Source organism: Osmerus eperlanus, chromosome 16, assembly GCF_963692335.1.
Source record: "Osmerus eperlanus chromosome 16, fOsmEpe2.1, whole genome shotgun sequence".
Taxonomy (NCBI): Eukaryota; Metazoa; Chordata; class Actinopteri; order Osmeriformes; family Osmeridae; genus Osmerus; species Osmerus eperlanus.
In genome coordinates, this window is record NC_085033.1 from 4,083,598 (window position 1) to 4,095,722 (window position 12,125).

The 12,125-nt window shown below is 40.4% G+C and overlaps 1 protein-coding gene across 2 annotated transcripts; it reads left to right on the forward strand.

Annotated features, from left to right (window-relative positions):
* The first annotated feature begins 6,465 nt into the window (after positions 1 to 6,465).
* On the forward strand, positions 6,466 to 12,020 carry bcl6ab (BCL6A transcription repressor b). 2 transcript variants are annotated; one of them, XM_062481256.1, is made up of 9 exons: positions 6,466 to 6,510; positions 8,062 to 8,233; positions 8,437 to 8,658; positions 8,749 to 9,612; positions 9,704 to 9,831; positions 9,950 to 10,117; positions 10,224 to 10,354; positions 10,453 to 10,590; positions 10,960 to 12,020. In XM_062481256.1, exons 1-9 carry the CDS (start codon positions 6,480 to 6,482, stop codon positions 11,101 to 11,103), a joined length of 1,998 nt encoding a protein of 665 aa, XP_062337240.1. In that variant the 5' UTR covers positions 6,466 to 6,479; the 3' UTR covers positions 11,104 to 12,020. The 2 variants fall into 2 exon arrangements, with proteins under 2 accessions (XP_062337240.1, XP_062337241.1); XM_062481257.1 differs by lacking the exon at positions 6,466 to 6,510 and adding an exon at positions 6,532 to 7,707.
* Positions 12,021 to 12,125: the final 105 nt, after the last annotated feature.

Below are 12,125 nucleotides of genomic sequence, written 5' to 3' on the forward strand. Positions count from 1 at the left end.
CAAACTCAACCTTCTCGTAAATATGAACAGAGCCTGGAATTAGAACCTAGATTTTGACCTTGTCCTGTTTGACCTCGAATGATCCTTCAAAGCATTTACTACTCATAAATCCTGCTTTGTTAGACTTGTTCACAACCAGAGAAACGCACAATTACTTTACAGTTATATCTGTGCTGAGATTGAACCTCCCTTCAATATTCAGGTATTTCCCTTGGAAACATCAAACATACAAACTGTCAGACGGAACCAAGAACATCTTTGAACATCCAGTACCAAGGACATCTGAGACAGTCCAGGTCCCCTTAGAGAAAACAGAAAAGCCAGAAATCTATTTTTTGTGAGACAGTTATGGTTTGAGACCTTCAAGTAAGGACAAATTGTTTCTCTGCTAGTTTGGAGACCAGCATTTTAATGTTTTCATAAGTTCAAAGACCACACCAATAACTGTTTTTTGTTGTTGATTTGCTTAAAGGAAGAACAAGAATAAATAAATGAATTAATAAAGTGAGTTAGGGAGAGTAATCTGGATGTGGCAGATGAGTCCTAGGGTCCTGACTTGGTTTATCAGAGCTCGGCCAATCCCCCTCGAGGTGCCTGGATAGCACAATAAATTGAGGAGGAAATGGGGAGGGGCTGGAAGTCAAAAGTAGAAACATGTAAGTGGCTGGTGTAGCCGGGTTGTATTTATAGTTGGAAACTGACTGGCCTGAGTTACACATTGGATTAGCTGATGAGTAATTTATATGGTAATCAGTGGTGTACACAAAGTGGCAGACAGGAGTTGTGGTGTGGTCTATTCCCAAACCTCAATTTGTTCGTACTCCATTTATACATATTTTCAAGTCTATTCTATCCCACTTTATTTATTGTATCTAAATGGTTTAGATACAATACAATACTTTAGTGAACAGGAATGCCTATTATCTATGGAATTAAGAAAGCTAAAGCCATTGTCTGCCCTCACATATACCGGTACATCAACCACATGTACACAGGGTTAGTCTGAAGGCCATGGTATTTGTATCACTACAGTCTGATATCAGTGAAATGGCTACCCTCATTTAACCCCTTGCCTACGTTCTCAGATGACCTTCTTAGGCCTTAATAAGTCAAATCTAATTTATTGTTTTTTTTTGCCTCAGTTAAGTGAGCTCTGGAACACAACCAATACATAATCAAACACATCACAACAATTCTGCTGCTAAAGACGGCATTATTTCAGAGCTAAACTCAAAATAAGAATCACTCAGTAAACTTACTGAACTATTTTGGCACACATTTTTAATGAGCCAATTAGTTAAATGTCCTGTAGGGTGGTAAACCATTTACTGTGTATGTGGCCAAGATAAAAACAGCAGTTGTTCTGTCTGGTAATAGCAGCATCAAGGTAAACAGTATAACTTGTAAAAAGACTGACAGCGTGAGGGATATGCTTAAAAGTACCTTATTTTGTTTTTATTAGCAGTTCAACATGTCTTTTTGGTGTCTTTCTGTTATGTATGATCTTTGAAGGGTTCATTACTGTCAACAATAGGTAATATACCGGTACTGTGTATCAAGGTTTTGAGCTTCAACAAACTAATGCCTAAGCAATGTGTTGATGTGGGTTACATGGTGATAACTTTATGTATTTGAACAAATGTATTGGTCCTCACATACGTAGAGGTTACTATAGGGCTTTCAGACGCTGATGAGTGCTGACATGAACACCGGGCCATATGTGCTCAGCCATGGTTTGTTTACGTTCACTAAGGCTTGTACCCAGAGTTGGATAAACTGCACCCAGCCATGTGTTTCCTTCATTACTCAAGTCTGAGAACAGCTGGGTCACATGACAACCATCCTTCAGAAGGACGTTGCAGCAGAAACATTAGCTGGGGGTGAAATCAGACAGAGGCAGCTTTATGTGGCCCAAATACAAATGGCCACTTGTATGTTGAGACAGGGAAAGGATGTGATTGGTCCTTTTCTTAAGATTCGGTAAATAGCCTACTTTTCGATAACATCAACGAATGACAACAAGGTCTAACTATTTGCTTGAAAATACATTTTAAATGTTTTAATAATTTAGCATACACTTCTATCCAAATACAAATAGTGCATATAGGCCCAGTTTCCCAGACATGGATTAAGCCTAGCCCTAAAGTAAGAGAAAGGTTCAGTGAAGATCTCCATTGAAAAGGGTTTTAGTCTATGACAAGGCTTAATCTATGTCTGGGATACTGGGCAATAGAGGTTACAGCAGAACATCAAGGATCTGAAGTGCACAGTTGGTGCAGTTCGGTGTTCAGTTAGTTAAGGAAAAGTCTCAGCTATGATGGACAGTAATAATACCTCAACTACAATATTGTATAATACAGAGCAGCAATAATAATGTGAATGAAATGGTAAACTGCAGAAGGTTTTTATTACTTTTATTACTTGTATTATTGTTTTTATTGATTTTATGTAAAGCACCTTGAGCTGCAATTCTTGCATGAAATGTGCTATATAAATAAAGTCTTATTATTATATTACAATTTAAACACATTTCTTGATAAAATAATCCGAAAACCTGTCTGATGATGGAAAGACAAGTCCTTGTCCCTTTTGGCAATGTTCCCTTTCCATTGGGTACATACTAAAGAACATAATAATAATCAGATACTTAACCATCCTATGCATGTTAACATGAAGTCCTTGAGTCAGCATTTAGTATGTTTCCACACCACCAGCCCTGTGTTTACATTCCACGTGACATTCAAACAATGTCTGGCCAGGTTCCTACAAGGCTCTGTGGTCTACTCCTGGACATAATTACCTTCCAATCTTTTGACTGAAGCCTCACAAACGGAAAAAACTACTGTGTGCAAGACACACCAGTGAAAGTGTTGTTGGAATTTAGCTGCGTCATCCTTAGCTAGTAAAAGGGAAACTGACAGAGCAGGGCTCATCTCCAGCCTGCAATACCAGATGGCAAGTCACCTCAGATGACAGTGAACAGCTATAAGAAATTACAAAGTTGCATTCCACCCTCCTTCCTCCCTGAAGACCCCTTCCATATGTAAGAAAGACACACTAGAATATAATTAATCTTTTTAAACAATTACTCAGAACAGAACAGTGTAGCAAGTCAAAAACTAAAAAGTTCATCTTTAAGATATCTTCACACGATAAGCCCTTATTTATGCCTATGAGTCAGTGCCATGTCGAACACTCAAACTGCAGATGCACTCCTGATGACCTTGAGTATTGTGAACTGAAACATTATCACCTAACAGTTGTGAATGCTGTGCTCTTGTAGAATACTTACATTGACAGTCTCTACACACCCCAGCAGTCAACAACAATAGAAGTGTCAGCTCCACATCACAAACCTAGAGAACCAATGTACCTCTAGTATGGGAGATTACAACAGTTGTTCTCATACTGTGTGACGACAATAATGTCATGACAACAGTATCAGAATTATATTTACACACCAGTTCCCTGCTTGCCATACTTAAATACATGCATCATTGGTAATTATCTGATATGTATAACAAATGAAAACAGCACTTGGTTCATCAAGTAGAATCAGCACATATTTTTTTTCACGACATTACTATATAAAGGGACAGACACAGGCACCTTACTGTAGTGTCACACAAAAAAAAAATCGGACTGGTGCTTACTAAAGATATATAGACTTTATGTAAATGTATTATGCAATATTGTGTGTGCGTGTCTCCACAGTCATTCTGAGTTTGTGTTTATGACACATTTTATGTAACATATTGATATGCACATATAATGTAGTCTTCTGCGTAGAACCGGGTTTTGAATCTTGAACTAACCGGTGGGTCTCTTGAGGACAGAATCTATAGAGTTCTAAGTTCAGTTCATGTATGTACAGTATTTCCCACATGGCGCATGTCAATGTATGCCTTGGGGTACCTACAGGACAAGTTTAGTGATGTTGAAACATGGTTCCAGTTAGCAAAGACAGTTATCTGACCACAGACAGTCTGAAATACTTGTGCCGACAGCTTTATGGTTGAAATCAATGACAGTTATCCAGTATAACATTGTAACTGGTGCTAAATAGACACAGGTGGTCAAAGTCACAGTCAACTAATAGTACCAAAAGAAACTGTAAAGAATGTACTGAATGCAATGCCTATTCCAGAATTTTTGAAGCACTGCTATATGGAATAGAAAATTGTATTTTTTAATGAAGCTACTCAAAGATTTACAATATGATAACATTGGGTCTATGTTGAACAGATGCCATATCGGTCAAAGCATTATTTAATTCTAGTCATTGCTATCTGTGAAGACTGAGTTGGTGTTCTTCCTGGTGTTGACCCCTGTCATGCATGGGCTGTAGAAGCCTGTGACTAAAGTCAAGAGATATAGGTGATGTTGAATACTGTGTAGCATAGGTACCAACACTTTAGTGTTCAGATTTATATTAACGACTTTTCCTGGCTCGTCTGTGAATTTACATTAAAACAAAAGAGTAGATGTATTGCTTGTGTAAGAGGTTGAGTTCACTCACGAAGACATTGTGGAAGACAAAAAGAAAATGGCAAATGGTCGTCAATGCAGCATAGACTGACAAAACTTCCACAGGCGTAACATTGAGTGTGTCTCAGGTCTGACTGCAGAATACTGTATTATGTGGGATTGAGAATGCTGATCTCAGAAAGGATTCTCAGATCTGCCCAGTGTGCAGCTTGCAGTTAATAAGGCTGCTGAATGCTGTGGTGACGAGTTTAAGGCAACTGCAGTAGGACATCAATGATTATCAACTATTATCTGATGCTGCTTAAGACACAAATTGTTTGTACGTGTGTACGTGTGTGTGTGTGTTTGTGAGAACCCAAGAGTACATTATGTTTCAAAAGGATGTGAACACGAACAAACCACAGAAACTTTAACCACGATAGATAACATTGAAGAAAACAGCTATTGACAAATCTAATATAGAGCTCCTGGTCATCTAAACACCTTTTTCCTATTACAACAGTTAAACTATATAAGGTTGTAGATTCTGCTGCTCATACAGAACTGCCCTCCACTCATTTTTACAATAGGTAGACACTGTATTTAGATAATGTTACTGTGCATTCAAAGTCATACATTTTACTAGATTATCAAGCTTACTTTAAAAACACCATTCCTGCAACTTTCCTACTGCCTAGACCAGGGGCATAGCCAGAATAATCTTTTTGGGAAGGCCTAGAAAAATATGGATAGGCATCTTTTCATTTTTTTTGTACTTATTTACTATGCGATGTGCACCCGGTGCATCATTTTTCAGAGACGTTTTCGTTTTTGGGTAGGCCTTAGAACAAATTGGGTAGGCCTGTGCCTACCCAGGCCTACCCGTGGCTATGCCCCTGGCCTAGACACGTTAAGCTCCCAATGTAACCCATCCCTGTGACCCAAAAACCTGACCCTTCAACCCAACACGATGAATAATGTTAGCCATGCACCAGGAATAACAGAGGTGTTGCTACTGAAAGTAACCCAGTAACAAGACACACTGAAATATCGTAAATAATCATTAATCAGTATCTGGATTAGAAGACATAACAGAAGATAATGAGGAATTCATCCCAAAAGTATGAAAAAGTTATTTATATGATCTTATATGGTTGAATACAAAGGCATTATTGCATTTGTGTGGTAAATTAAATGTCAACTATTCACAAATTTAAAAATGAAATGGCATTCTACTGGTTATTAATACACGTTTCTGTCAATTAATTTAAGGAAATTGTTGCAATTCTAATTTGTTATGTTGAAAAATCCATGGGGAGCAGATGAGTTGCTACCTAACCGCAAGGTAGCAAAATGTTTCACATAAACCTATTTGAACAATAATTATATGACTGACCGCTTATAAAGAAACGACATGACGCTTAATGGTCATAATGGCAAGTTACAATGTCGCATGCCATCGCGCTGAATTGTTCAATAGTTTTAGTTGTTTAGTTGTTCAAAAACAATCAACGTGTCCTTTCTGCAACAAACCTGCTCTAGGAAAGGTTCCAGCAACCAAACATGAACAGATCAATGCGAGGACAAAAGAATTATGCATCCGTGACTATCGTAATTTCAATGTTTAAGTTTGCCAAATAGACCCAAATTCAGAAATGCATTAGTACGCAGCAATGGACAAGCTGACTTCGCGAACTAGTATCTCCACGGTTTAAGAGGTCAGGTGACCTTGCTTGTGGACAAATCTATTTGAAAGAGTAATCGATTCATATATGGAATTGTGTTAACTTCACAAAAATCCAACAAAGTACTGAATAGTTAACATTTTATTATTTTAAGTACATTTACATATGAGCTGTTTGTTATATGTATATCTTAATCCAAAACATGTACAAAATTCAATCAAAATAATCAAGCAGCACCCCCGTTATCTCGAAAATGGTATTGCTTCCTGGTAGAATTCCGAGAATTAAACCCTTGAGTTTCTTAGAACTGGATTCTCAGAACTGGTGATGAACGAAGTTTCCAGGAAAGTTTTACAAGGTGACTTTTTTCATATTTCTAAACATTTCGCCAGCAGTTGCATGTGGTGGTAGACGTTCGTGGTGATATATGCTGCAATTAATCTTTATAATATATTTCAACGATGATTATGGAAAACGTGAATCCGTAGTTCGTGTGAAGATGTTTTAAATACGATTTAGCCGTACTGTAGAGTAGTAGACGTAGGTATTTTCTCCACCCAAGGCATACTTGAACAGCGACTAGGAAGTTCGCCATGTCTGAACTCAAATATTGATTTGACCGACACGGGAGTCATTTTCTCGTTTTGCACAAATTGATTTGTCCATTATCATATCGGACACATTTGGAAACCTAAAAGTATAGGCTACAGTTTCAGTAAATAATTGAAGTGAAAGCTGTTGACGATTTAAATGGGTGGTTCTGTTAAATGAATGTTAATAACTTTTACAACGTTACAACATTTTCTGTACTCGTCATTTCAACAACAGGCACAGGCTCTGAGGCAATAAGTTGAGCAACAGGACAAGCATGTCTGTTCAGTTCACTTGAGCTTGAACTAGCCTCACTATTCAGCACTGTGTGCATTTTTTCCAGTCCCCCAAAACTAAATTGTTATTTTCTATGCTTATTAGGAATCCTAACATTGTGTTGTACTGCGTGGACATTTTAACATGGATCATCCAGGTGATGCGCTACATGCTATTTTAGCCTTTGCTTCTTAATCAAACATATTTTAATACGTCAATAGCCTGTTCGTGTTCAATCCCTCATGAAATCAGAGATCTCATGTTTTCTACTTTAACGTAAAGTAATTTAATTGTTCTAGTTGAGAGTAGGACGGTATAGCCCACTGTACTTTAAATGTCATTGGGTAAATAGGGTAGCTGATGTCGTGGAATAGGAAACCTTTTTTAGAAGCAACTTAGTCTATTGCACACACAAGACGGAATGTACTAAATGCGAGACACGTTGCGCGAACAAGCCATATCGAGATGGCCACCGCTATCTCCTCGGAGGTGGCTATTCTGTATTTCAGTAATACAATTAAAATATGTAATCCCCCCCCCCCCCCCAACACACACACATATAAAAATCTTATGAACTAATATTCTGAACGAGTTGATGAAAAAAATACCTTGAAACATATTGAGCATTCTGTCTGTATTGGCACAATGGCGCCGCCTATTGGGCAGCAAAGACACTCAGACTGAAATGGTAATTAAATTACTGTATAATTGAATGCAAACATGATCTATAGCTTACTAGAGTTAGGGGGCCGCTAAACTGTTTTTCCCCCTTTACGTAGAACAGGGATGCAAAAACCGGCAACTACTCACCCTCTTGTAGGTTTTGACTCAACCCCATTTGTAACTAACCTGATTCAATTAGGCAACTAGTTAATTGTTAGAATCAGGTGCCATTGATTAGAGTTAAAGCAAAAACCTATAGGACTATAGGAACATGATTTGTCAACCCTGCCCTTGAAAAAATTAAATGTCTCCTTTGTGTTTCTATTGGCATGTGTGTCTGTTAGTTATAAATCCCTCTTCAATTGATGTTTACCTCCAGATTCAGACAGCATGGCCTCCACGGCAGAAGGCTGCATACAATTCACCCGCCATGCAGGCGATATCCTCCTTAACTTCAACCGTCTACGCAGTAGAAACATCCTCACCGATGTCACCATTCAGGTGGATGGACAGTGTTTCAGAGCTCACAAGACTGTATTGGTGGCCTGCAGGTATATACTCAGTTAATGTCTAACTGATTATTTAGTCTGAAACAATTTTTTCAGATACTCCAACATGCATGCCCAGAGACTCCAAAAGAAGCAATTTAGTTTATGAATTACATTTCACTGACGTGTGTACAAATTCTTCATTAACTTGTGAATTAACTATTGAGAAGTTGATTTTAAAAAGCATGTTGTTTCCCCCTTCATAGTGGCCTCTTCTACTCGGTATTCATGGACTCTCAAAAGGGCAACCTCAGCGCCATCAGCTTGGACCCCAAAGTGGATCCTGAGGGCTTTGCCATCCTGCTGGAGTTTATGTACACGTCCTGCCTAACTCTGAAAGAGAGTCTGGTTCTGGCCACCATGAACACTGCAGCATACCTCCAGATGGACCACGTGGTGGACACCTGTCGCAGGTTCATCAAGTCCAGGTGGATGATGATCTTGATACCGTAGCTCATTGGTTTACACTAGCTCCAGGATTTGTTGTACTAAATGGTTGTTTATCCTCTCACCCCTAGGGGTATGTCTCTGAGTTTGCATACTGAAGATGTACAGGACAGCCTGATGCATGTGTCTCAGGATGGGCCTGGATTTAAGACCGTTCTTGGCACAGAGACGTGCCCCAGGTCCAACCACACATCCGCCCCTCCTCTCAGAGACTCGAGGGCCTACGGCCCCAGTGTGTTCAGTGGGATAAATGCCTCTGGCAGCTCCTACCATGTGTACGGACACCTGCCCATCCCTTTAGGAAAACTGTCTGAAGCCTGCAAAATCAGCGACCTTCCCAAAGGGGGCACCCTACCTCTGAATCTATGCTCTCAGGTCTATGAGGGCACCGAGGCCGCCACCACAACCACGACCACCATCATCCACCACCCTCTGTCATCTCACTCATCCTCCTCTCCTGTCATCTGCAATTCGGGAGCCCTCCGGGGCCTCCAGGCACCTACATCCTCCATGGAAGATTGTACCCAGCACCCACAGCCTAGCCCCCACAGCATGTCCCCAGGCTGTGGTAAAGGAGTGATCTGCAGCCCGCAGAGCCCCCACCGGTCCGACTGTCACCCCAACTCTCCAACTGAGTCCAGCAGCAGCAAGAACGCAGCCCTGTCTGTTACCCAGCCCCGTGGCTGCAAGGAGGAGCCCAAGGCCCACAACTGGAAGAAGTACAAGTTCATTGTGATGAACCAGACCTCTGACGAAAAGGAAGAGGAGGCCGAGGGAGGCAGGACGGAGGCTAGGGGCTGCTCACCTCCACTGGGCCGTTACTTGGCCAGCGAACTAGATGGACACATGGAAGTTCAGTCTGGCAATATGGGCAGTGAGCATGATAAAGAGCTTTCTGTCCCTCAGACTGGCCATCACATCAGCAGCATCAACAGGTAAGCCCCAATGCCCCACTTGCCAGCATGGGAACATTGTTGGATTCTTGCAGGACTTGCCCTGCTCACCTTGTATCTCTCTTTCTGTCAGCCATCTGAGATGCTCCACCTGTGGCTCAGATACACCTCATCACCGGGACATGTGTCTGCGCTCCCCTGGCTCTTACAGTGGGGAGGAGACCAGCGAGAGGCACTCTGAGTACTCTGATTCAAGCTGTGGTGAGTAGGAGCTCATGACAAGTTGCTCTTACGCATGTTGTATTACCAGTATGAAGCTGCAGTTTTTGGGACATTATTTAGACTCAACTCACTTATGGATGTTCTGTCACCTTTTCAGAGAACGGTACCTACTTTTGCAACGAGTGTGACTCCAAATTCTCTGAGTCTGATTCTTTGAAAGACCACATGCTCCAGGCCCACAGTGACAAGCCTTACAAGTGTGACCATTGTCAAGCGGCCTTCCGCTACAAGGGGAATCTGGCCAGCCACAAGGCTGTCCACACAGGTAAACGGGAACGCCTTGCACTGTGGTATTTCAACCACCAGATACATTACTATCGAATTGTTTCAGGGCTGTCTGTGTCTAATAGTGTCTTTGTTGCATATTCAAGGTGAAAAGCCATATCGCTGCAACATCTGTGGGGCTCAGTTCAACCGCCCAGCCAACCTGAAGACCCACACCCGCATCCACTCTGGAGAGAAGCCGTACAAGTGTGAGACGTGCTGTGCTCGCTTTGTACAGGTATGAAAACATTTGCTGCTGTTGTGTGAAGAAGAAAAAAAAGAATGAATTATACTTTCATCGAGAGGCCATGTTCTCAAAGTCTCTTGTTTTCTTAGGTGGCCCACCTGCGTGCCCACGTTTTGATTCACACGGGAGAGAAGCCATACCCTTGCGAGATCTGTGGAACACACTTTCGCCATCTTCAGACATTGAAGAGTCACCTGCGCATTCACACAGGGGAAAAGCCTTATCATGTAAGCACTTGTCTGTTCCATCTTCACGGCCCAGTCTCTGTGGCTAAATCTGACCTGTCCATTTCCTCAGTAATCTCTTCCTCCCTATGACTCAACTGGTTATATATAGCCCTAAGCCTAGAGGTCTAACAAGCCAGCAATGGTCTTGCACTGATTATATCCCAATCAACTAATTGACCTTGATTGGAGAAACAATTGAAAGGAATTGTAATTGTGTTGGGTTAGAATACCAACTTTCTCCTCATGTAGTTGCCATGGGCCTATACTTAGTTTGTGGCCTCAGTTATCCTACCTTGTCTTCGGTTTTGTGTGTGTATGCGAAGATGGCGTCCATCACACCCACTTCTTTCCTTTTCTACCCCTCTGCAGTGTGAGAAATGTGACCTCCACTTCAGACACAAGAGCCAGCTGAGGCTCCACCTGAGACAAAAGCACGGTGCAGTCACCAATACCAAGACTCAGACCCGGAGACCCAACACTGACATCCTGGCCGGCTTGGCCAAAGCTTGCTGAGACAACACTAGGACTTTTGAATCCCAGTCCAGACTGTTGGTCAAAATCAAGCTGTCTTCGTACCGTATAATCTGAGAATTAGTTTGGCTTTATATGTACTTCAGATATGGAAGTACAGCTGTTTTGTAATTTTTGTATGTTTGTAAATAAGTTCAAACAGAAGTATGTACATAAGATTTTAAAATGTTTCTACTTCATAGATTTTCATTAAATGTACCTGGACATCTTTTTATTGTAATACAATGGCAAAACTATTATTTCAGTCATGTAATTTTCAGGAAATGTGAACTTCAAAACCTCAACTGTACAACATTTTGAAATGATCATTCAAATTAAGTAAACTTTCATTGGTACATTGTTATATTTGGTTATGAATTTTGATTGTATAAGCTAATGAACTATACTTTTTAGTTTATCATAGTTTATTGTGAATATAAAATATAATATATCTTTACAGATTGCCCTCTGCTGGCAGAGAATTATAATTTACAGAAAGGTACTTCTGTGTTGTCTGCTATATCTTGTCAGTAAGCAAGGGTTTGTGTTATCACATTGTGTAATAGTAATGAGCACCCTTGTAGCTATGTATGCAATGTATTCAAGGTGCCTTACTTTAAGCTACTTTTGTGCAGTATATCAGTACTGTAATTTCTTTTTCCTGCGCTTTTTGTCAAGTTTAAAATGCTGTAAATACACCTAGTCTCGAGCTGCGTCCTCAGGAATGTTATGAAAGGATCTTTGTTACTGCAGAGCTTAATGTAGAGGATATAAATAAAATGAATGTTTGGTGAAAATAAGTATGTTGTGTATTTGCTACCCAGTGAAGAATCAGTAGTATATTATCTTTAAGTTGTCAACATTGGCAGGTGGTCTGGGATACACCTAAATAAAAGCCTCTTGTCAAATGTAGTCATACTGTTATAGAATAGAATATCTTTGTCATTGTACACTGTACAACGAAATTGGAGGCATCCTCATGTGCACTGAATAATTACACAGGTTTATAAAATAAGATAAAAATG